This window comes from Bombyx mori, chromosome 23, assembly GCF_030269925.1.
Source record: "Bombyx mori chromosome 23, ASM3026992v2".
Lineage (NCBI taxonomy): Eukaryota > Metazoa > Arthropoda > Insecta > Lepidoptera > Bombycidae > Bombyx > Bombyx mori.
In genome coordinates, this window is record NC_085129.1 from 19,836,046 (window position 1) to 19,862,298 (window position 26,253).

The 26,253-nt window shown below is 39.6% G+C and overlaps 1 protein-coding gene across 4 annotated transcripts in view; it reads left to right on the top strand.

The window, feature by feature from the left end:
- The window catches only part of LOC101744426 (specificity protein transcription factor 3), a 37,402-nt gene extending 12,874 nt beyond the window's left edge, over positions 1 to 24,528 (top strand). For all 4 annotated transcript variants that reach the window (XM_021351018.3, XM_004930740.4, XM_062675397.1 and 1 more), the window contains exons 5-9: positions 1,282 to 1,369; positions 17,163 to 17,229; positions 18,405 to 18,482; positions 19,544 to 19,908; positions 21,377 to 24,528. In XM_021351018.3, coding sequence (XP_021206693.1) covers positions 1,282 to 1,369; positions 17,163 to 17,229; positions 18,405 to 18,482; positions 19,544 to 19,908; positions 21,377 to 21,549 — 771 coding nt within the window. In that variant the 3' untranslated portion in view covers positions 21,550 to 24,528. The remainder of the gene's footprint in view (positions 1 to 1,281; positions 1,370 to 17,162; positions 17,230 to 18,404; positions 18,483 to 19,543; positions 19,909 to 21,376) is intronic.
- The last annotated feature ends 1,725 nt before the right edge of the window (positions 24,529 to 26,253 follow it).

Consider the following 26,253-nt stretch of genomic DNA (forward strand, 5'->3'; position numbering starts at 1 on the left):
GCTATTTTTTTTATTATTTGGTGGACGTAGTCACGGCCCGCTCAGTATTAAGAAATCATCTGAGCCCTAAGACATTAATAATGTACATGTCGTTACCAATCTTGAGACGTGAGTACTAAGTCTCAGTTTTATAATACAACCAGCTGCCACATTCGTCCAAAAGCGTAACGCTATTTTAGCATCATGACATATTTTTCAGCAAACGAGGTTTTTGTAGATTTTAACAGGCATCCCTATTCCTCTTCTCTTGCCGTGTCTTCTTAGTGATGATGCATTCCGAGTGCTTGAAGCGAGGCGATTTAAAATCGTCTTCCGTTTAAAGGTAGGGGGCCTAGTGCACACCCGAGCGTCACTTGGATCGTGGTGTCGTTCATCAATGTAATCCAAAGACTCTTTCCACGGCCATCCTGTTGTATCAAACCCTAAGATTTCCTTCCAATAACTAAATACGAAGATAAGTGTATAATCATCAACGAGCTAAGTCTAGACATGTCTAGGTTTCTGTATTTATCCCGCCTAATCACTTATAATTGCTCATAGTCGAAGAACGAGTTAGCCATCTTTAGTTTTGTATTTTTGTAATCTAAGATTTACTAGATCTACTGTAGATTTTTTTTTATATTTTTTTATTGCTTAGATGGGTGGACGAGCTCACAGCCCACCTGGTGTTAAGTGGTTACTGGAGCCCATAGACATCTACAACGTAAATGCGCCACCCACCTTGAGATATAAGTTCTAAGGTCTCAGTATAGTTACAACGGCTGCCCCACCCTTCAAACCGAAACGCATTACTGCTTCACGGCAGAAATAGGCGGGGTGGTGGTACCCACCCGCGCGGACTCCCAAGAGGTCCTACCACCAGTAAAAAACCACCAGTAGATTAATTGATATGGACATCTCAATGGTCATTGTGCATGCACTGCCTAAGAAATTGTTTTTCTCAAAACTACGTTTGAATGTCTTAAGACAGCTTACTATATAAAATTAATAAATTAAAAAAAATATTGTAATCTTATGCCGAAGACATCTAAGTTTATCGAGTGCATGTTGATGGTCTAAAATGGATCCGGGTTTTACAATAGAATGCAACTAAACTTTGTTGTGTTTTGGTGTTACCACGGTTATTTATGCGAAATGAAAATGATTCGCGGTTGGACATGTTGCTACATCATCTATTCATCATCACGGCCACATTATGGGGATCCTATGGGGACACAGGCCACTCTATGGGGACCCTATGGGGACACAGGCCACTCTATGTATTCCAAACATTGGTTTTAGGCAAGCTGTCCCCCAGTTCAAGTGGAGCCAGTGGACCTGTCCCTCAAGAGACAGCCCCCGACGCCGAGGAGACGACATCGAAACTTCGGTAAGCTGTTTTAGCTCTTTCCTTCTTTCCATTTCCTTTTGGTTTTGCTCTAGATTTTTAATCATTAAAGAAGATTCATTGACTAAACAATGTGGATGTCTTTTCAACCATTCAACCCGGAAAGTACGACTGCTTCATGGCCTAAAATGGAGGATGGTGGTACTAGGCTCTAACAAAAGAAAAACTACACCTTTCTAATACGCCTAGGAATCCTAGTCCAAAAACAAAGATTATTCGTTATGTTAGTGATTCTCGACAGGATCACAGTCGAATATTTAAATTTAATAATATTTATGCTATCAATGTAACACGTACAAAAATCAGTTGGCCAAATTAATGGCCTACGACGTATCCATTGCTTGGGAAACAAAAATATTTCGGGTACAAAAATCAGGATTGTTTATTGCTGCTACGATTAAGTGAAGTCTAAACCGGTTTGAAGGTTGGGAGTGTCGGGACAGATGTCTCGAGGTGTGTAATAGGGGCATTTCCGTCAATTATATCTATGTATTGTAGTGACCATTTAACTCTTGAGCTTATTTTTTCTACCTAATCTGATGGCCTTGAGAGGCCATTTCAGCGTAACCCTAATAAGTAGGTGAGCTCGCGGAGCTCAAACCTGATGACGTTGCTAACACTAACCCTAGCAAGAGCAGGGCTTCGCACAATCTACCACCTGATCGGAAACGGGACCCACTGAGAAGATCCGGCGAGAAACTCAGTGGGCTGTGTCTGTGGGTTAATTTACTCACCGAGCCCTTCGTTGCGAGCGACGGGTTCGACGAGAACGATGACCGGTGCTTGAGAACTCTAAAAGCACCGTTAGTGGACCGGGAGGATCCGAAATGACGTGTTTTGGGCGACGTCGACTGTTTACCATTCAGTCCGCAGGATCGGGAATGGCACATGACTGCGCACCCATCTAATTAGTACACTTTATGCCCGATAACGACATGTAAGCACCTTAGGATCCCCTAAACTGAAAATCTGCATGTACAGCGCTGTATATAATATGAAGGTTCAAGTGATGATTAAAAACCGGTTTTTATAAAGCAAACATCGATTTAGTAACGGGAGGCTGTGGCAAGGCCATGATCACACGGATGTATCAAACGGAACTGGTGGTGGCTACGTCACAAATGCGATCGCGGATTAATTTATAAAGGATGAAGAAGGGTCTTTCGGTCGATATACCGCCGCTCACGTTTATATCTTCTAAGTGAAGTCGTCGCGGCCTAAAGGATACGACGTCCGGCGCATTCGTATGTAGCGATGCAACGGTGTTCGAATCCCGCTTTTTAGGAAAGACGGCGGTATAGGCGAACGTAATGTGGAATGCTTCCGGGTAGGTAAAGCGATGACTTGCGAATGGTGGGCGGTAAGATATGGACAAGGAGAACTGAACAACGGGCTCGGTGGTGTAAATTTGGAGAGGCCTATGCCCAGCACTAGATGACTGAGCTGATGGCGATGGTAACTAAAGAAACATTATGTCACTCTTGTGGTCATACCAGGTCGGCTTGAAGGGTGGGGTAGCCGTTGTACTTTGAAGTCGTCGTGGCCTAAAGGATAAGACGTGCATTCGTGCTGAGCGATGCACCGATGTTCGAATCCCGCAGGCGGGTACCAACTTTTCTAATGGAATACGTACTCAACAAATGTTCACGATTGACTTCCCTGGTGAAGGAATAACATGGTGTAATAAAAATTAAACCCGCAAAATTATAATTTGCGTAATTACTGGTGGTAGGACCCATTCTGAGTTCGCGCGGGTAGGTACCACCGCCCTGCCTATTTCTGCCGTGAATCAGTAATGCGTTTCGGTTTAAGGGCGGGGCAGCCGTTGTAACTATACTGCGATCTTAGAACTTATATCTCAAGGTGGGTGGCGCATTTAAGTTGTAGATGTCTATGGGCTCCAGTAACCACTTAACACCAGGGGGCCGTGAGCTCGTCTACACATCTAAGCAATAGAAAAAAGAACTGTATTGAGACCTAGAACTCATATCTCAAGGTGGGTGGCGGCATTTACGTTGTACATGCCTAAGGTCTCCGGTAACCACTTAACACCAGGTGGGCTGTAAGCTCGTTCACCCAACTAAGTAATCAAAAAAGGTCCTTGTTAAGTTTCATGATTTAAAAAAACAATTGAAAGTGTGTAAAAACTAGAATGTGATTTTAAATTTTTAATACAAGTCATATTATAGAATGAAAAATGTACTTAGCATGAACAAATAATTATTGAACATGATAATTTTTTATGCAATCTCACTTTATTTATCGACGTTAGATTGTATAACTGTTTCCTTGGTCAAATTAATGCGTATCTGTTCAATTTAAACTAAAGACGTGCCAGTGAAAGGGAAATAGAAGGTTTTGATCACAGAGCAACAGAACCGAAGGCTGTTTAGTGATTTGTGTGAAAACTGCTTCAGTTAATAATTGATTTCGGGCAAGTTAGAATAAGGATCAATGCATATTTCAACTGGCCAAACGAGTCGACGATACTCTAATTGCTACTTTTGGTGGCTATTTTATTGATGGAGCTTAGAACTATGGCATCGCGCAAACATCTCGTCTCTGAGAGACAAAAATAGGCATTAATGAAAATAACGCATCTGCACATTGATATTATTCTACACTGCCCTAATAGTTGTAACTGTCTAGGCTAAAGCACACGATACACAGTTTCGGTTCGAGGTTTCTGTGTTTTGTGTTCTGCTGATTTATTTGCTGTGCATAATAATGTATGTATTGGAACATTACGATTTAATGTTATCTAAAATACGCAATGAATCTGACGATATGCACTTGGCCTACGAAATGCATTTCTGCGTTACAATCTTCTTCAGATATTCTTCCTGCTCCCCCGACCTTACTGGTGGAAGCATAGATGAGTATCACTACCCTTAATCTTGATGGTGAGCTGCGAAAATTTAAGACTGTTTTGAGGATGCGACAAAGGGATGATCTTACACCGGGCGGGGTGAAATAGCCTGGTAGACAGACGGTCAGTTTTTGTTTTGGGCTGGTAATATATCTGTTGGCCCGAAGGCCAGAACGGGCCCAGCCAGGAAGAGTAGGGTTTACTAACCGTTGCTTGAGTGCCTCCAAAAGCCTAAGAGCTCAAGGACAGATCGACCCCCTGAGATTGTCTCGCAAGAAACTTAGCTGATGTTATGGGCTAGTTTTCACGACTGTTACAGGGGTCTCTAATCTTGCTCCTAATGTTAGAGCTGCAGGCGACCCCATCATCCGTTTTTCCTCCAAGAGTCCGAGACAGAACTCTGAAAGGCAATGGGGGGTTGGTGTTGCGCTCATTTCACCACCTTGGCTGATTTTCAATGGTTCGTAATGGGGCCGCTGATCCTGTCTATTTTCAGGATTGGTGGTGGATGTCTTGTGGACATCCTACCACCTGGGTCCGCACGGGTATCTACTCACCATGCCTTTTTCTGCCGTGAAGCAGTAATGCGTTTTACAATCATCAATTATCATGAATATAATCATGAATAAATATCGTGTAATAAAAATCGAACTCGCCAAATAATAATTGGCGTAATTACTGGTGGTAGGACGTATTGTGAGTCCGCACGGGTAGGTACCACCACCTTGCCTATTTCTGCCGTGAAGCAGTTTCTAATGCGTTTCGGTTTAAAGGATGGGGCAGCCGTTGTATCTATACTTGAGACCTTAGAACTCATATATCAAGGTGGGTGGCGGCTTTTACGTTGTAGATGTCTATGGGCTCCAGTAATCATTTAACACCAGTTTGGCCATGAGCTCGTCTACCCAACTAACCAAAACAAAAAGGTTTTACTTATAAATTGATCTGTCACGAATGTTATGTTAGTCTTCTGAGGCCGCAATTAGTGCAGAGGTCGAAAAGGAATTGTATTTTATCATAATGTCGTCGTTTTTGTGAAGAACCAGGTGGAAAGTTGCATTCACGTTTGCCTCTAGGGCCTCGCAAGCTCCGACCGTGAGCTCATCTGCCTTCCAAGTAAATAAATTATTTCTTGTAGTAGCAGGGAACAGTCTTGAGTTGCGACATATCCGTACCATTTGCTAACATCGTTTAATAATATGTAGGCCAAAGCGATGCGACTCTCACGACCGCTAGTGATGTGCAGAGTTAGTTTATCGATAATTGGCTTATCGCGAATTGTGATTCTGTTGTTTGTTTGTCGTGCTATTTCGGGATAGTTCGTTTCGAAAACAACATTTCCGTGCTCTCAACTCTTGCAGTCGCTTTTTAGGTTGATTATTAGCCGAAGCGACGAAGAGTTCGACGTGCGACCTACTGAGTTTTGCTTTGTATCTTCTCTCGAGATCGCGATTCCGATCCGATGATAGATTCAACGAAGCACTGCTCTTTCTAGGACAAGTATTAAGCAAAATTCTTTCAAGCCGAGCCAGCTTATTGTTCTGGAGAAGCTGGAATAGACCCTTGAGGCTACTAGCAGCGATAAAGCAAAAAGGTAGACGAAGCCAGTTCTCACTGTGACACGTTTCAATATAGATTAAAACTGAGATAAATTTCCCCCACATTTTAGAACAGACCGCGCAGTTGCCATATGGTATATGCCATTTTTATAGGTCGAAACATTTGATTTGTAAAGAGATTTTTTTATATATATTTTTGTCGACTGATTGATTAGGTACTAAGCTTTATTGTGAGACGATAAAGAGATATTGTTATATCGGTACGAGTAACGCCTTTTATATTCAAATAACAAAAGCGGATATCGTAACAGCTGGAACGTCTCTTGAATGTTCCAGGAGTTTTCTTCAATCTCCCAGTTGTACCAAAAGTGTTCGAATAACCCCGAAAATGTTCCCGACATAGGCAAAACGAGTTTAGAAAATTTCTTGAAGGTTCTAGTTATATCGGAAAAGCTCTGGAAATAGACGACATATGGCAAGTTACTATCCGAAGCGAAACTACGAACGGATCACTTAAAGAAAGCGAAGAAGTGAACTGTCATAGTGAAGTCTACCTTTAATCAACGTAATAGTTTAAATAAGTTTTAATTAATATTTCCGTAATGAGTTTATTTGATTATTTAGCCAGAGTTCGTTAAAATTTCAGTCAATTTACGAACTATTTTTTAATATCACTTATCGATTTTTTTCATTCAATCACTAGTTGTATGCATCTGAGGTTAGCGAGGGGCGCGGCAGATGAAAAGCCGCGTTATAACAACACCGTAAACGCGTGCTTGTAACAACTACAGTTTGAAAGGTTCGCGTTGGATCCGATCCTGGACTAATTTCGTCCCGACCTGGCAGGCTGGTTCTGACTCACGGGGTAGTAGGGTAAGACGGGCGAGAGAGGGTAAAGGGAGTCGTTTGGTGGGTAAGTCCCTAAACAAAACTTGGGCCCGCGATCCGCTCTCAACATCTGTCGACATATTCTGTATCCTCAATCGTTCGTTCGTTGCTGAGGATTGAGGTTATTTTAGTAGAATAGATAGAAGTATTATTACATCGAACATTTGATTGCGAATGATAAAATTTAGGGTTCGTAGAGTTCGAGTTTTGCGCTGTTTTTTTCCTACCTATTCTAGTATCCTCGAGGGGTTATTCTAGATTCACCGAACTAGCAGGTGAGCTCACGGGGATCAAACTTGCCGATATTGCTAACACGAACCCTAGCAAGAGCCGTGCCTCGTAGAATCTACCACCGAATTGGAAACGCGACCCACTGAGAAGATCCGGCGAGAAACTCAGTCGGCTGTGTCTGTGGGTTAATTTACTCGCCGAGCCCTTCGTCGCAAGCGACGGGTTCGACGAGAACGATGACCGGTGTTTGAGGTAACTAAAAGCACAGTTAGTGAATCGGGAGGATCCGAAATGACATGTTTTGGGCGACGTTGATTTGCGCTGAATATTGTCTATTGGTCGTGATTTCGATCCTGTGGTAGATTCAGCGAAGCACTGCTCTTGCTAGGATAGATTTTAGCAAAAGCTCTCAGCCCCCCCCCCCTCCTCTCAGGGAACCCCATGAGCTCTCCCAACGGTCACGGTGAAGCCAGAATAGCCCCTTACGACTACTGGTCGATAGGAAAAATGCAGAAATATCTAGAATCAACAAGGAAATCTGTGCGCACAGAAAATTAAGATTAACATACTATAGAAACATCATTTGTTGTCCGTTCGTTGTTTCGCATTTGAAGTACCGTAACTGACCTTTTAGTTAATTACGCGATTTAAAGTATATGGTTTGTAATAAAAATTAAAAGAAAAAAAACAACTGATCGTTAAACGTTCCAATCTCGCTAACATGTGTAATAATACGGAGGGTATTTTTTAATTTAACCATAAAATTAATTTGTAAAGTTATTTTTTTTTTTAATTTTACGATTTCCTGGACCTCCTTAGATCTGATTTCGATCTGATCACAACAAAACTTCTCAGGAAATCTTCCGCGAAATCTGTTGAAGCGTTTCAGATATCGTAGGGCACACACACACATCAACTATCCTTCTTCTCAATCGTTTCACTGTTGATAGATCGTCATGTATTGTTAGAGGGGGGAGACCTTAACGCGTCTCACGATGCCCTCTATATCTCCTTCCCCTATACTTTTCATTTGGTCGGCCTACCGCACTGACATGGAAAGTGTCTGGCGAAAGGAAGAGAGGCCGTCCCGAAACTTGGCGTCGTGGTGCAAGAGCTAGGCGTCTTGGGCATGACGTGGGAGGATCTAGAACAGACTGCCCAAAACTAATGTAAATGGAATGTGATTCGAGCCCTACACCCCAGCAGAGGGTAATAGGAAAGAAAGAAAGAAAGAAGAAGAAGACCGCACTGGCGACCTTCCGCCAGGTCTCGCGCGGAGATACCGAGTATTAACCGTTATATATTTGTCGGAATCAACACATGATTGACGCAGCCAATACGTGATACGGGACTGAAGCGCCGTCTGTCGGTGTTCGATGGGTCAACTATTCACTGGTCGAGTGAAGCACACGACCAACACTTATCGTGTGGCAGTCGGCTGGTGCGGTCGATATTGGACTGAAAGTTGTATAGCGTGTCATGTGGAATCCTTAGACATTATAATGTGACTGAGTGAACTAATTTCGTTTCTCTGTCATTACGACGCCCACTGAAAGAAGACTAAGCAATACTAAAATATTACTGGTGGTAGGACCTCTTGTGAGTCCGCACGGGTAGGTACCACCGCCCCGCCTATTTCTGCCGTGAAGCAGTAATGCGTTTCGGTTTGAAGGGTGGGGCAGCCGTTGTAACTATACTTGAGACCTTAGAACTTATATCTCAAGGTGGGTGGCGCATTTACGTTGTAGATGTCTATGGGCTCCAGTAACCACTTAATATCAGGTGGGCTGTGAGTTCGTCCACCCATCTAAGCAATAAAAAAAAAATAAAAAATAAAAACAAAAAATACCGACCCAGCCTCTCGACGTTATATTTAACAGACATCATCATTCCAGCCCGTCCACTATCCATTCCCAAACACAGGCCTCTACACAGACATAGACTTAATTTTTATTTCGATCACCACAGAACCGAAACTGAATTAATACAAGCTCCCTTCAGAATAATTAACTCTGCAACAAACACCAAAGCGTGTAAGTACTCAGGTAATTACGTAAAGGCATCTGTCTAGTAATGTTTCATACGCGTATTATTTCTAATTACAATAAATTTTCACTTTGATTTGTGCGTTCGGTTTAACGAGACTAAGTTACGAATGGTACTTGGCACGAGTCATAAGAGGAAGCGTTTTAGATTAAATTTTCTCTATAGTCTAGTGTATTTTAAGTTTTGTTAATAAGCAGTGTCTGTATACTTATAGATCGCAACACTCACAAGTATATACAAATGGAATCGGATCTGAAAGATGATTAGTTAGTTTCAATTATTATTTATTTTAAAATGCTTGAATGTGTTCGAGGCAGTAATTTTAGACGAGCCTTTAGCAACCTTACTTAATGAGTTTATTTCTAATACATAATAAATTAATGTATTTGGTAGTAAATATCGAGGGACGAAAAACTATTAACTTTAAGCGACATTTTTGCAACTTTACGGGAGAGCCATTTAAAGCTTAAAATTTGGAACAAATATGATAGCAAAAAAACTTCTTAAGCTGTTTGAATGGGGTAAACTTCATTGAAGTTCAATGAACTATATCGAACTGTTTATGCTGATACCAAATAAAACGCACCTTTAATTACAAAGATAAAATTAAATGTCGCGTGTTAACCGAAATGTCGCTTAACCCAAGCAGCCTTTCAACCCCCGATATCGAATCAACATCGTGCGGATAAACATTTTTGATATTGATTGAATGTCGTTTCGGTTTTTTGGTTCTTTTTCTAGTAGACACTTCAATTTACATCTTCTTTTTCACCACCTTATTCCATTAGGTTGGGTCGGCACAACTAATTCTTCTCTTCCCTTCTCTTCTATCAGCCGTCATCGCAACACTCACTCCTCTCTCTCTCTCTCATATCGTCATTGACACACTCCATCTTCTTCTTCTGTCGACCTCTTCCCCCTCTACCTTGCACTACCATTTCCATACATCTCCTAGTCACATGCATCTTCTCTCTACGCATCACATGTCCACACCACGCTAACCGTCCGCTCTTTAATTTGTTGATTACCAGGACTACTTTCACATTTCCTCTGATGTACTCATTCTTTATCTTGTCCATTCTTGTCACTCCATACATCCATCTCAATATTCGCATCAAAACCATATAAGCCTTAAATTTGCATTAAGTATGTGCGCGACAAATAGATAAATAACTCAATAACTCAACATCACGCCAACCGATTTCGATGATTATTGTTTTTAGTATATATTGATTTGTTTTGGAATATCTTTTTTTTTTTATCAATAAAAAAATCATAATAAAAAATGTATACCCGAATAATTATTTTCTTTATACCTCGATTAGAACTTAAAAATAATATTTTTATAATAAGGAACTTGGTTCGTATCCGGTGTCCCACGACACCACACATCTTTTTTTAATTAAACTTCGATAATGTTTACCCCATTCAAATAGCTGAAGAAGTTTATTGGTATGATATTTTTTTTCAAATTTTGTATTTTAAATAGGTAGCTCTTCTGTAAAGTTGTAATAATCTCGCTTATATCAAATAGCGTTTCAACCCTCGATACGATGCCTTCACTGTCAAGAAATAACGAAGGGATAATATTAAAGGAATCAAACGCAAATCAAGAAATTAATTGTCCACTCCGTAACGTAAACTTCGGATTTAAGCTTTAATTAAGCTATACATTCGCTAACAAGCCTATAACTTAGGTCTGACCGAGATAAGCTCGTTCAGCGACGTGAGCTTAAATGGTACAACAATGGAAACTTAGCCGCCTTTCAGATAAAGCTGTTGCGCAATTTAAAATCTGGATATGACGCGTTTTAGTCCGCGGAATGATGTTATGTCATTGTTGGTTGTTTATTTAGTAATTTGCATTCGGAGAACGCCAATTCCGAGACCATGATGTCTTGAAATAAAAGATTTTTATAGAGAGAGAGGGAGAGTATTCTTTATTGTACCTACTCAAAAAAAAAGCGAATCATTAAACACAAAAAATAAGTACAATTGACGGTCTTTATCGCTAAGAGCGATCTCTTCCAGAAAAGCATCAGATGAAAAAGAATCATTTAGAAATGAATTACACGCGGTGTACCAATCAATTGAAACACACATGTCTCAAGGTGGGTTGCGGCTTTTACGTTGTAGATCTCTATGGGCTCCGGCAACCACTTAACGCGAGTTTGGCCGTGAGCTCGTAAGCATTAAAAAAATAAAGAAAAAATACAATCGACTTTTTTTTATAATTTCTTTACGATATTTTTTATTAAGTTCACGACTCGCAGAGAAAGAAGAAAATACTATAAAGGTCCTAAATTAGCAGTACGCTAAAGATAAATTCGCTCAAGTCTATCTCGGAAAGGCGATGTCATCATTCCTATAGATTTTAGATAGTTTCAAATACGCCATCTAATTTATCAGATGAGAAATAATAGTGATAGCTATAAGCTATAAAGCGCGATGAAACGCTCGGATTTGTATCAGTCGAATTTATTAAGGATTGTGCCCACAAAATGCTATGTAAAAATAAAAAAACATATGTGGCAATCGGGGACTGCCGCGGTAAAGCTATTGAATAGCATTTTTTATCAACTTATGAATTATAATTAGACAATAATAATTTAATATTAAAACAATAATAATAAAATAAGACCACGCTATATTTATAAACATTAACAGAAGTACAACGTTAACTGTCCCCTTCACACTCATAAGCTAGACCGCGCGAGAGAGAGATGGGCAAACTTTTCATGATGCGCATGCAGTGCGACGTCACGCCGCGCGCTTATTCACAAACACTATACAAGCGCAACGCAAAAGCGTGAATGTGTTGAACGCGAGCTACATAGTAGGTGGATGTTTTATTTTTGTTACGGAATTTCTTGATTCGGTCGCCGCGTTCAAAGCCCGCGATAAAAGCTATGCAATAGCTTAATAATAATAACTAGGAACAAATGACGCATTGTCATCCTGGCCCAATTTAAGATTCCCTGATTTATACGTACCAGAGACTGGTAAACATACTGATATATGTTTAAATACATATATAGAAAATAGACGCCAAGGTAAAGAGTTTCATATGTGGATTAAAACACTTAATTAATTGATAAGCATTATTTAACATGAACACGCCCTTGACCGAACACTATTAGAGACAAGAGAGAAGTTAAGTAAAGAGCGAGACAGCTATATTTTAGAATGACAGATGTCGAATGCGTTTAGGAATTGGTTTGATATCTCGCAAAGAGCAAACAGTCCTTTTCATCATAGAATGTTTGCTCTTTGCTCGATGTGAGAATCGGACCTACGACCCTCGGCGCAATAGATAATCTACTGACATAACTTTTGAAGGAACCATGTTACAGATAATTTTTCTTTTGTTACTCAAATACCGGTAGCTTCGAAAGGCTATTCTGGTTGCAGCTTAAGTGTTTAACAAACTCACGGAGCTCAGCCCGAGAGACGTTGTTAGCACTAGCTAAGCAAGGAATCCCGACTCACTGAGAAGATCCGGTGAGAAACTTAACAGGTCAGCTGATGCGATGCTCCAAGTGCCAGTGTTGATTTGACTGCGACCGTGTGACTGATCATGAAGCAGGTATAATTGATGGAGGAATAACGTACTTAATAACTGACTGACTTTTGTAACACAGGTTTTCCTAGCATAAAAGTCAGGGAATTTTGTTATTGTATACCTAATAAAAAAAGCCATGTATATTATTATACTAATGTTAAGAATTCTTATACGTGTTTGCATTTTAAGAGGCTTGAATATTATTATTATTATTAAAAAACGAACATTACGCTTTACAGTGCGATGAGTGGGTACCTAGCCACAATTACAATGAACATCGAACTTAAGTGTCTCTGGGTGTTTTTTTTTGCCATGAAGCAGTAATTTGTTCCGGTTGGGAGGGTGGCAGTGGGACAGCCTTTTTAATGTAAAACTGAGATCTTAGAACTCATATCTCAACGTGGGTGATGGCATTGAAGTTGTTTTTTACCTGTCTGAGACAAAATAATAATAATTCACGTATTTTGAATTGAAATTAAATAGCCAATGCGTTTAATCGCAACCTATATTATAGCGTTGAAATGTAAAATCATCTTTCTGTTTCACAAACGATAGACTCGCTTCGTAACTGGCTACCGCTGTATGTATAAATTCGCCAATATACGCGTACAGTACAACGTGAGAACCTACTGTTCTGTATGGTCTAAGTGATAAACAAAAAAAAAGTTTCTAAGATAGAACGTCACCATTGAAAGCAGTCAAGGTAAAAACGCGATTCGCGCGCATGATAATGAGCTGTAATGACCATCCCCGAATCCACTTTCGGTGCTTTTAGGCTCTTCAAGAACCGGTCACCGTCCTCGTCGACTCCGGAGAGTTCGATGTGTGAACTATCCCATAGATACAACCCACTGAGTTTCTCGCCGGATCTTTTCAGTGGGTCGCGATTCCGATCCGGTGGTAGATTTAGCGAGGCACTGCTCTTGCTAGGGCTAGTGTTAGTCTATGGTTGAGCCCGTGAACTCACCTTCCGGTTCGTGTGAAGTTGCAATAGCCTTAGGCTACCAACGATTAGGTAGGGAAAAAAATGACCCAAGTAAGTAATACTAGCATATGTAGTAAGTAGTACAAGCTATAATTTTTTTTCCTTTGGGGCGGGTCCCGCCGTAATCAGGATGTGAAACTGCACTAAACTCGAGAAGTACTCGTATTAATTCCAGCTCCACAGTAGTGCTAGTCTCCTCCTTGCGTCGATAATCTTCAATGATGAGGGTCGTAGCCTCATGAGGCTTTCTTGTGACTCCAACTCAACCCTCTTTTCTGATCCGGATCGGCATTGGCAGAGTTAGCAGTGCTAGTAAATTTAATTTAAAAAAAATTTTAATCGCCCCGCCGATGATTTTGGACCATACAGGAAGTCAACTGAAACCAACCAATCAAAGCTACAAAGGAGGACTGCCAACCATATTGTCATGGAAATTGAAAGTTTTGGAATGGCCACGAAGCGTGTGATTTATTAAAATTGTGTGGCCACTAAACTAACTGTATTGAACAGGTTTATACGAAGCCAACCAGACTAAATATTTTTACGTTATTTGCTTGTGCGAGTGGCTTATCCGTTGTTAAGTGTTTATTGCACTAGGCCCCAATCTTTGAAACTGCAACACGTGAATGCTTTGCGATATAAATAGGCAGGGTTATCGTAATTTTGTTTTTGCGGGTGTGATTTTTATTACACGCTGATATTCATACATCGTTGGAGTCTTCGTAATCAATTATTCCCGTAGAAAAAGTGGTGCCTGTCTGCGGAATTTTAACTTTATTCCGGTGATATACTGCAAAAAAATAATATTGAAAGACTCTATTAGCAGTTTTGTTCCGTAACTTATAAAGTGGAGCAATCAATGATTGTCGTTAGAAAGGATGGTTGGACAATGCTCGCGGCACACCGCCCTTCGTCCTAAGACAACTGTGCTACCGGTTCTGCGAAGGGCCGCATTAGAAGCTGCACTCCGGGGACCGTAATGCCTTAAGGCGTTGAACGCCCAATGTCTCCGTAGTTAACTCTTGTGATTAGTGACAGAAGATAAGGGATTTGAAGGCTTTACGTTTGACAGACCCGAGATAGGGTGTTCTCCTGTGTTATGGGCGATACGAACATTGACCGAGTGTCGAGTGTGATACGATAGCCAGATTAGTTAAAGGCGATATAATTCAGAAACAAATTTGAAGATAGGCCCTTTTTTTATTGCTTAGATGGATAAACGAGCTCACAGCCTACCTGGTGTTAAGTGGTTACTGGATCCCATAAACATCTAAATGCGCCCGCCACCCACCTTGATATATAAGTTCTAAGATCTCAGTATAGTTACAACGGCTGCCCTACCCTTCAGACCGAAACGCATTACTGCTTCACGGCAGAAATAGTCAGGGCAGTGGTACCTACCCGCGCGGACTCACAAGAGGTCCTACCACCAGTAAAAGCTGGAAGGTACATGCGAACAGATAATTGAGGGATTTATGTGAAGCTTAGCGATTATTTCTGGCTGAGGCTGTCGAAGAATCAAAAACTAAATTGGTACTTGATTAGTTGAGGTATACCTACGCTGGACGACACACAGAACGGTATTTTCCTTTCTACTTGGAAATGAGCCGAAAAGCCCACAAAGTTTTTTTTATTTTGGTTAGGGTTCGAACCTCCTACGAGGTATTCGCGCCTAAGGGTCACGCGCGGTATGTGAGACTTGAAGGTCTGCGGATAGGGGGAACAGACCAAATAAAGATACACCAACAAAGAAAACACAAACTAAATGCCGCCCTGTGTCTCCGGTCGTTGTAGGCTCTGCAGTTCACGATACAACATTCTCCAACATTTCAACGTATGCTAATTTAACTCGTGAGCAATCAAAGCACAATAAAACTAAGCAATTATGGTTAAGACTCGGAAAAACAAAGGTACGTACATAAAAACAGTTATGCAAATAATAACAATTAATTGTTACATACCTTCGTTTTTTTTTTTTATGTAGATCCGATACGGTCTTGGTGTAAATGATGGTCGTAAATAAACAGCTCGCGCTGATTTTCAGTCGAGATCCGGGACAAAGGCACAGTAAACATCTGGCATTCAGGATTTCGGTTTTATGATGTTAAATTATAGGTACCGTCCGTTTAGTGCATTTTCGTCGAACAATCGCCTTGAGTTTCGTGCGAATTTTCTAGAATCTTTCGATTATTCAGTGTGCTTAGCGCGAGTTTTTTAACGTTTTTTTTTCTACCTAAGCTGATGATAGCCTTTAGAAGCTATTTCAGCGTAACCTTAACTAGTAGGTGAGCTCACGGGGCTCAAACCGGAGTGATGCTAACACTGACCCTAGCAAAAACCGTGCTTCACAGAATCTACCACTGGGTCGGAAACGCGACCCACTGAGAAGATCCGGCGAGAAACTCAGTGGGCTGTGTCTGTGGGTTAATTTACTCGTCGAGCCCTTGACTCGAATGTAAATGCCACTTTGAGACATGAGTTCTAAGGTCTCAGTTTTTACAGTAAAATGGCTGCTTCGCCCTTCAAAACGAAACGCATTAGTGCAAATTATAATTTTGCGGGTTTGATTTTTATTACACGCCGCTACTTCGATTCGATTTCATTAACATAGCGAACGGACGAATTACATTGTAATATAAAAACTTAATCGATAATGGTCGTAGTCGCTTCCGATACGTCGATATTCGGATGTTGATTCGCGAATCATATCGCGTTCCTACTAGCGAAATAATCGATTAATTATTATGATATCGAAGGAAATAAACGTTTCGCGTTACCCAAGCTATCAATATTTATGGGCATAAATGAGCATACAATGTATGCTTTAAACCTGCTTCTTTTTTTTGTATCGTGAACAAACGTTAATCGGTTAGATACATTAATATTCATGAATATCAACTGTGGAGTGCATTACGTTTTAAACGTAGCGTTTTAAGCGCTTACAACGTTTTGTTTTTCTCTCTTTATTGTTTTCATTTTAAGAGCGTCATATTTGACCGGATTCGAATTCCGTGATTTTCAGAATAAGGATGTGGATTCATTAACACGTCGATATAAGGTTAAAACCTGGCTCTGTTTATGCAGAAGTATTGTTATTCTTTTTTTTCTTCATACCTATGCTGATAGCCTTGAGAGGTTATATCAGCGTTACCCTAGCGTGTAGGTGGGTTCTCGGCGATCAAACCAGGAGGTGTTGCTAACACTGGCCCTAGCAAGAGCAGTGCTTAGCAGAATTACTGGTTTTTTACTGGTGGTAGGACCTCTTGTGAGTCCGCACGGGTAGGTACCACCACCCCGTCTATTTCTGCCGTGAAGCAGTAATGCGTTTCGGTTTGAAGGGTGGAGCAGCCGTTGTAACTTTACTTGAGACCTTAGAACTTATATCTCAAGGTGGGTGGCGCATTTACGTTGTGGATGTCTATGGGCTCCAGTAACCACTTAACACCAGGTGGGCTGTGAGCTCGTCCACCCACCTAAGCAATAAAAAATAAATAAATAAAAGTGGTGAATTATCGTTACGAAATAATCGTTTATCGACGTGTATCCTCAAAAATTAGTCACCAAATTTTTTTAAGTACCTTTTTAATAATGATTTAAAAAAAACTTTTCCAATAATTCGATTTGTTTCGTTGCAGCATCAACAAATCTGTCGCCGAGATTGAACAACAATGACGGATCTGCCGAACATCAAAACTTTATCGAGTAAGTACCTATTAATCTATTTTTATTTTCTCCTATCTATTCGGTGGTAGCCTAGAGAGCCCTGACGAGTAGGTAAACTCACAGGATCAAATTTAGAAAAGAGTTGCTAACACTAGCCCTAGCAAGAGCAGTGCTTCGCAGAATCTACCACCGGATCGGAAACGCGACCCACTAAGAAGATCCGGTGAGAAACTCAATGGGCCTTAATCAATTCTACAGGTTGTGTGAATACAAATGCAATTATCGTGAAATTGTGCCTACTGAGTTTCGCGCTGGATCTTCTCAGTGGGTCGCGTTTCCGATCCGGTGGTAGATTCTGCGAAACACGGCTCTTGCTAGGGTTAGTGTTAGCAACACTCCGGTTTGAGCCTCGTGAGCTCACCTACACGTCAAGGAGAAGCTGAAATAGCCTCTCCAGGCTCAGCATAGATAAAAAACAGTTCCGATGGAAAGCTGAGAATCGCTCTAGCGTCTTTTCTCAATACATGCCAGCGAATATCTGAGCAGCAATTTCCGGTCAGTGGAAGATCTTTGAAAACTAGCTTATACGTTCCCACTGATCTAATGTCTCAATATTGATTTATATGTCCCAGTAAACCAATCGAGTATGTGTCATTATTTTCTGTTTTGAAGTCGTGGCCTAAAGGATAAGACGTCCGGTGCATTCGTATGTAGCGATGCACCGATGTTCGAATCCCGCAGGCGGGTACCAATTTTTTCTAATGAAATACGTACTTAACAAATGTTCTCGATTGACTTGCACGGTGAAGGAGTAACATCGTGTAGTAAAAATCAAACCTGCAAAATTATAATTTGTGTAATTACTGGTGGTAGGACGTATTGTGAGTCCGCACGGGTAAGTACCACCGCCCTGCCTATTTCTGCCGTGAAACAGTCATGCATTTCGGTTTGAAGGGTGGGGCAGCCGTTGTAACTATACCTTAGAACTTATATCTCAAGGTGGATGGCGGCGTTTACGTCGTAGATATCTATGGGCTCCGGTAAACACTTAACATCAGGCGGGCCGTGAGCTTATATTTGGACCGTCGGTCTACCGAACAATTTCATCAGCTCGGTGACACAAAAATAGTCGATATAAGGATGTGCGAACGAAGCATCGTCACAGCTGCGCACTAATAAGTTAAATTCAAAACTTTTACGTTAAATTTTTGTAGGTCAAGCCATCATATACCTAAACATAGAATGGGGGCGGACCTCAGAAGCACAAGAAGACCAAAACAGAATTACAACAGGTATATATCTAACCCTAATGAACCTCTGTTGTTTTACATCCCCCTGTATTTTAGGCACGGCACTGTGGATCCCGTTTGATCGCGAATAAAGTGAATTCGCCGGAACGATTTCAAAATGTAATCTATATACAGGGTGTGCTCAGATAGTCTCTGAAGCCATTGCGGAGTTTATACTACCCGCGTCAATGAATGTCGCCAGCAACTCTAAAGTCTAAAGTCGCAGTCTTGATTGCATTTGCACATTTAAATTGTAAGTGAACAATTCAAGCAACCGGAACAATTTCAAAATGCAAACTTTATACCGGGTGTGTTCAGATCGTCCCGGAAGCCATTACGAAGCTTTACTACTCGGGTCAATGAATGTCGCCAACAACTTTATTTTAAAGTCGCAGTCTTGATTGCATTACTACCCATAAAAGTTCACTGATTTTTGAGGAAAAATACTCCTTCTTCGATGACGAGCAGGAGAAAGTTGTTCTGAAGTCTGAACTCCTTTGCCTTTGCCTATATTTATAGATTATATATCCTGAGTTGGTCTTTCTAGAATCAGCAATGGTACTTTTATGTCGCTACCTAACTTCCCCCGGGGCAGTTTTTTTTATTGCTTAGATGGGTGGACGAGCTCGCAGCCCACCTGGTGTTGAGTGGTTACGGGAGCCCATAGACATCTCTAACGTGAATACGCCACCCACTTTGAGATAAAGTTCTGAGGTCTATGTATAGTTACAACGGCTGCCACCTTTAAACCGAAACGCATTACTGCTTCACGGCAAATACAGGCAAGGTGGTGGTACCTACCCGTGCGGACTCACAAGACGTCCCAACACCAGTAATTACGCAAATTATAATTTTGCGGATTTGATTTTCATTACACGATGTTATTCCTTCACCGTGGAAGTCAATCATGAACGTTTGTTAAGTACGTATTTCATTAGAGAAATTGGTACCCGCCTGCAGGATTCGAACACCGGTGCATCGCTTCAACACGAATGCACCGGACGTCTTATCCTTTAGGCCACGACGACCGAAGTCCCTTTCAAATTTAAACTAAACAATTTCAGATTAAAACAACAAGATCATCAATCATCGCATCAGCCGCTTCCATCAAACGATATTTCCAAACTAGCAATGGATTTCCGAAAGCAATTCCTACCGCCGATCGTGCCATTCGCGCTTCCGAACCGCGAATCCAACGTGGAACTAAAAAACTTCCTGATAAACACGGCACTGCAAAACGTCATAGCCGGCTCTGTAAACGCGTTCCCGGACGCGTTCACGAAAACCGCTACGGAGGACGCTAAAGACGTATTCAATAATAACGAAGACGTGTCGAGTCGTAGGAGGCTTCATAAATGCGACGTTGTCGGCTGTCATAAAGTTTACACGAAGAGCTCGCACCTGAAGGCGCACAAGCGCACGCATACAGGTAATTTTTTATAACAGCGCCATCTGTTGATCAGGTGGGGTTATTGTTTTTTTTAGTTTTTTTAATGGCCTTACCAGCGAATATGTTGGACTTTTTGCGGGAACGCGAGAAGTGAAGTGTGATCAGTTTTATTTTGTCTATTTAGTGTTTCTTCAGGCTTAAATGTGTAATAACGGTGATTTATTAACTGTTTAGTATAACTGTGAAAGTGCACAAATTTGGGAAAATGAAACAAAGCCGCTGAACGTCACTTCTCGGGATCCTCCAAAAAGTCCACTGAAAAAGTCTCAGTAAATGAGCACCATTTTACTAAGATTATATTCCATCCCGTATCATCTCATCTCATTTCATTTAATGTCATGCCAATTGATTAAGTTTCCTTCGTTTTTTATTATTCTTAAACTGTAAATAATTAAAACGCCGAATTATAAAAATCTTATTACTTGACACTGGCTAATCCACAAACCGTGCCGGAGCCAAAAACTAAAAGAAGAGCGAATAAGTGAATAGAATAGTGCATATTATAGTTGGTTATCGTCGCTCGGGTAATGCTAAACAGGACCCTGAAACTGCGATACTTTAAGACTAATATTTTTTTTTAATGGAAACTATAGACATCTTGTAGCGGATGCCCCTAAACTTATATGTTGTTAAAAATAAGGCATAAAATTATTGTATAACTAAACACAGAAAAATCGTAAATTAATAAATCATACAAGTATTTATTTGCTATAGACAAATTTATTTAATTTTATCAATTAGTGTTTTCTGAAAATTTATAAAATCCTTAATTAAAAATAAAATATAGGATAGTTAATGTTATTGCAGACAGGAGCAATGAAAAATTAATCGAAGCGAAGCCATGTAGTAGCCGACGCCCGCAAACATTTTTGTTGATTGCTTGAGTTGCTTATCTATAATTAATTTATGTGTATTATCTATGATGATAAAGGTAATTAGTCAAGTTAGCTGAATACTGTTATGAACTTTTGAATACATATCGCAGGTGAAAACGGGAACGTGAATAAAATTGACTTTTAAATCAGGGGCACCTTAATATATGGGACAACCCTACTCTAGGGCTATCCTACAAATTTCAAACAGAATTTTATGTGCAAACTTCCTTCATGTGTTTTAAACTGCTAAATTTATTTGATATCAATTGGATTAAATAATAATTTTAATACAAAAGCAAAATGCGTTATTAGTAACACGCATTTATTAACGCATTTATTATGGTATTAGTGTATCTTTTATGATCATATTCGCCGACATTAAGATTAAGAACTTGAACATTCACACGTGCATCAAGATTCGATGACCATACAACAACTTTATAACTCCGCTCTAGTATTCCGATCAGTATCGCCATGATTAAAAAAGATCACATTAATTATTGATATTTTATAGTAATTTTGGTCTGTACATAATCTGTATCATAAAAGAAAAACAATCGTTTCATTTCCAGGCGAGAAACCGTATTCCTGCGCTTGGGCGGGTTGCGAATGGCGCTTCGCCCGCTCCGACGAACTAACCCGGCACACTCGTAAGCACACGGGGCTCCGCCCCTTCACCTGCCCCGTCTGCGCTCGCTCGTTCGCGCGCTCCGACCACCTCGGCCTGCACATGAGGCGGCATTGAAGAATCGACCTAAAGATCACTAAGTAAGGCATACATTACTATCTCAACATGAATCAACGTATCTGCGTGCGTGTTTCCTCTTTCGGCTTAATAAACATGAATCAATAAAAACTTCACAGAAATAAACACGAGTAAAACGTGAAATAAATCGTCAGTTTTAGATTACCAGCAAAAATAAATAATTACCGAGTGATTTAGAGTAAGTAACACATTATAATAATGGCTGTCAGACTTCATTGCTTATATACGGTATTGAGAGTTCACGTTCAACATTAATTCAACTGACCGCTAGATTAAGGCAATTTGAAGGCGTGATCCTGAAGTCGGTCCTTCAGGATAATAGTTTAGGCCTGCGAAGGATATAGCGCGAATTGACTTTAAAATCTCTTCTATCTTGAATGTAGTTAATATCTATAGCAAATGCTGACTTTGATTTTTGATAAATGAATTGAATTGAACTCTGAATGTGTTTGTAGGTTTCTTGAAGCAATTTTAACCGACTCAGATGTTCGGATTGTGGTTTGTAGATGGCGGCACAAAAATTTCAGCCTTGATATATAGATGACGCCACACGATTAAGTTCAGAAAATTACTATCCTTTTATTTTTTTCTCTGTGAAATCTGTTGTTCATTTGTGGCTTGTTTTTTTCTTTCTTCAACATTATATAGTATTGTGAAACCTTATTTAGTAGTGTTATTGAATCATCGCAGTACCACGAACCCCTTTTGTTTTGTATCGTGTGACGTTTCTCATAAAAATCACATATTTTAGTCATTTGTTGTCTGTATTGTATGTTCTTCGAACTTCACCCAAGATGACCGTTCTTAATTGAGCTTCCGTGCGCTTATAAGTCCGTGTTAACACTTCTTGTTCGTAATGTACGTCATTGCGTGTTAGAGATATTATAGCAAAACTAGATCAACCGATCGATTCCTTAATCTCAAAGTGGATTATAATAAGCGACGTTTTTAGTATCTTAAATCTACTGACAACTTTATCCTCGACCGAAAAAGACTTATAATAAGGGCATTATGTTATTGTGATTTTTTTTGCTCAAATAAAAAATGACAATATTTTTAATATAAATTTAAGTGAATAGTTTTATAAATAGATTTTTCTTATACACGATGTTATTAATAAGTATGCTAATGAATTGTTATCTCAATTTCTCGGAGCCTCATCGTCTAGAGTTTGCCATTCTGCAGGCGGATAGTCCTAAGTAGCGATTAGAGAGTAAACAGCAGAAGCTGTTATATGAAAGCTTTTATTCGCTAAATAAGACAACTTAAAAGCTAATTGTGGCCGTAAGTTAGCGAGACCACCACCAAATAAATTCTAATATACGTCATATAAGCTTGAATATAAAAAAATGTGGGTTAGGCCACTTTTGCGCTGATGGCCTCATTTATTTTTTCCTTGAATTTGCGGCCTGATATGAAGAAGCACATATAAGCGTGCTATTTTATTTTCAAGGTAATATAATAAAAATATATATTGTGTATAAATTTTAAAGCCAGCAATAAAACTACTAGTATAATAAGATATAAGCACGTAATTATAGTTATTTTTATTATATTTTTAAAACGAATATTAAGGTCGAGATTGGTTTGGCTCCGCTAATACATACACGTTCAAATCAGACCTTATATTGTAGGACGTAAGGTAGCTTTTTCTGAAACAAATTATGTATTCGTGTACCTTAGCAGCGGAAACATTTGCTGTAAATGTGTATTATTTAGAATTAATTAAACACATGGGGCCAGTATTCCTGTAAAAATTCGTACTGTATTAAGTATTATTTTTTTATTAGTATAATTTTCTTAATTTCCTTTGGTAACAGTGGCAATAATATTTGATCTCAAATTGGTTTAATTTTTTTATCGAACTTGTGATTATTATATTTTTCTATTAAAACGCCATCTGTTTTTAACGGAGTAAAACTGATTAAATTTATAATTTAATTAATAAGTTTTCTGCCAACATTGTAATAAGTGTTTTGTATTATAAATTTGGAATAATGATTTATGAAAAATAAAAAAAAAAACATCAATTTTTATTTTAAAAAAGATTGAAAATTCCAGTCAGTTCTTTCTCGCATCGGCAGATGGCGTTATATTAAAATCTTTAAAAAATGTTGATAGATCTTTAAAAAAAATATATTGTGATCTCAATTTTCGTCTCTACAATATAACTTAAAAAGAAAACTATATATACATATAAATTTTTACAATGTATTTTATTATTATTTTTAATTAGCATTTTCGCAGGCCAGTAATTGTTAGTGCGATTATGGTTCTTAATTTCAGAGCTGTTCGGTAGGTTTTTGTTGGTTTCTTTTAATAATAATTTCTTTTAATAAACAATATTTTTAATATGAATAAAAAAAAACATGATCTACTATAAATTTATTTAGCGCCATCAAAATATAATTCCAACGCATTACTAGCTCTGAAATTTCGAACGAAAATTATGTATGTTAAGTTTTTATAAGTAGATTTAATAATGAAAATTAGGTGCTAAATCTAATGCTAATGATGGTGTAATTAATCTAAGAGGAAAACGCTTTCCTTATAATTAAATATGAAGAGTATTTTTTATGTCTTCCGTGACCACTAAACCGGGTGCTAGACTGAGAATCATACCCTGAAAATGAAGGTGGGGTTGTTGTGTTGAATATACAAGATATGGACTTTTCACTAATTAAACTAATTCATTTCTATTGTAATTGTATATTAATTATGAAAATTCAGAATCTACATTAATACAATTTTTCGTCCAGTAGTCGAAATTAAAAATATTCATAAATTATTTATATTAATACGAATTTGTTGGTGCTGGAGATAATTAGTGGATTAGCGGATAAGTGTTTAGAAAATGATTCCTATATTAATTAGGTTAGTTCAGATCACGTTTGTACCTTTTTTGCTATTATTTTTTTTTGATTGTTTTGTGAAAAATAAAATTTTATAACAAGCCTTTGTTTTGAGTTTTTTTTTGTTTCATTAACCGGTTAATTAACTCACGGCCCACCTGTGTGCTTAGTGCGAGTTCTTTAACGTTCTCGACAGCGTAAAAGTTCACCCAATTTTGTATGCAGTTGGAACAGCGCCCTTAGCGGTAAACTTTCTTTTCACTGGTGGTAGGACCTCTTGTGAGTCCGCGCGGGCAGGTACCACCGACCTGCCTATTTCTGCCGTGAAGCAGTAATGCGTTTCGGTTTGAAGAGCGGGGCAGCCGTTGCAACTATACTGAGACCTTACAACTTATATCTCAAAGTGGGTGACGCATTTACGTTGTAGATGTCTGTGGGCTCCAGTAACCACTTAATACCAGGTGGGCTGTGAGCTCGTCCACCCAACTATGCAATAAAAAAAAACTTAGGCAAACGATCCCATTCCATACAAATATGGGCTAACTTTTACGCTATCGAGAACGTTAGAAAACTCGCACTAAGCACACCGGTGTTAAGTGAATGCCGTCGTTTGAGGTCTGTGTCCCTCCTTCTCCATTATTGTGGAGATCATTTGTGAACTTTTCTTAAGTACTTGAGTTTTTGAACTGGTATAGTCGCATGTAAGTGAGGATCGACGACCTGGTCAAAATAGCTGCTATGAATGCTGCCGGTGGATACTAATGCCGAGACACCGTAAAGGATGTAGTATATACGAAGACACCTTCACTCAGGTTTGGCTGTACACAGGTTAAAGAAGAGACAGTCGCATAGCTTGACACCAGTAGACCTTATCCACTAGGCCACAATGACCTCAAATTTACGTAACGCAGGAGATCTTACGATTCGATAGTGTCCGCATCTGGCTGGCACTTAAAGAATTATAATTTGAATTATATAAAAAATATAATTTGCGTAATTACTAGTGGTAGGACTTCTTGTGAGTCCGCACGGGTGTGTACCACCACCCTGCCTATTTCTGCCGTGAAGCAGTAATGCGTTTCTGTTTGAAGGGTGGGGCCGCCGTTGTAACTATACTCATACTTTAGAACTTATATCTCAAGGTGGGTGGCGCATTTTAGTTGTAGATGTCTATGGGCTCCGGTAACCGCATAACACCAGGTGGGCCGTGAGCTCGTCCACCATCTAAGAAAAGCCGTTATGATCTTTCGGATCTGAGACCGCATTTATATTACCTGCCATTGTTATAATAGAACACCATAAGGACTGAAGTCGGTTAACAAGTTACAGAAAGGAAGATTATAGCGCGCACAGCCCTATTTGTTATTCCTTGTGGGACCCTGACGGGGAAGAAAGCGGGCGGGGCGGGAGTAGACTCCGCTGGTCGACCACCGTAGTCACTGAATGATTATTAGTCTATAGAGGAAAGATGTTAAGTTGTGTTCAGATCAGCTACCTATCTTTTAATTAGTATTTTTTTTAGAAGACAAACAGGAACTTAACATATAAAAACTAACTGTCGTGGCGTGCAATCTGTTTGACAGTACATAAGACACCTACTACTAGACACAGACTAAGACAGATACTCGACAAGAAAATAAAGAGAGAAATGTATCGAGGGCGGACGTGACCAGCGTCAGGGATTTACTTATGACTTCCTAAAAGACGGACACGAACCAGACGACAAAGAATGAATTGACCGTTCTCATATGTACATAAAATAGACGACAAAAGAAGTAAACGACCGTTTACTAACCTTACAACTAAAAACCATTTTAATGTCCCCGCATTT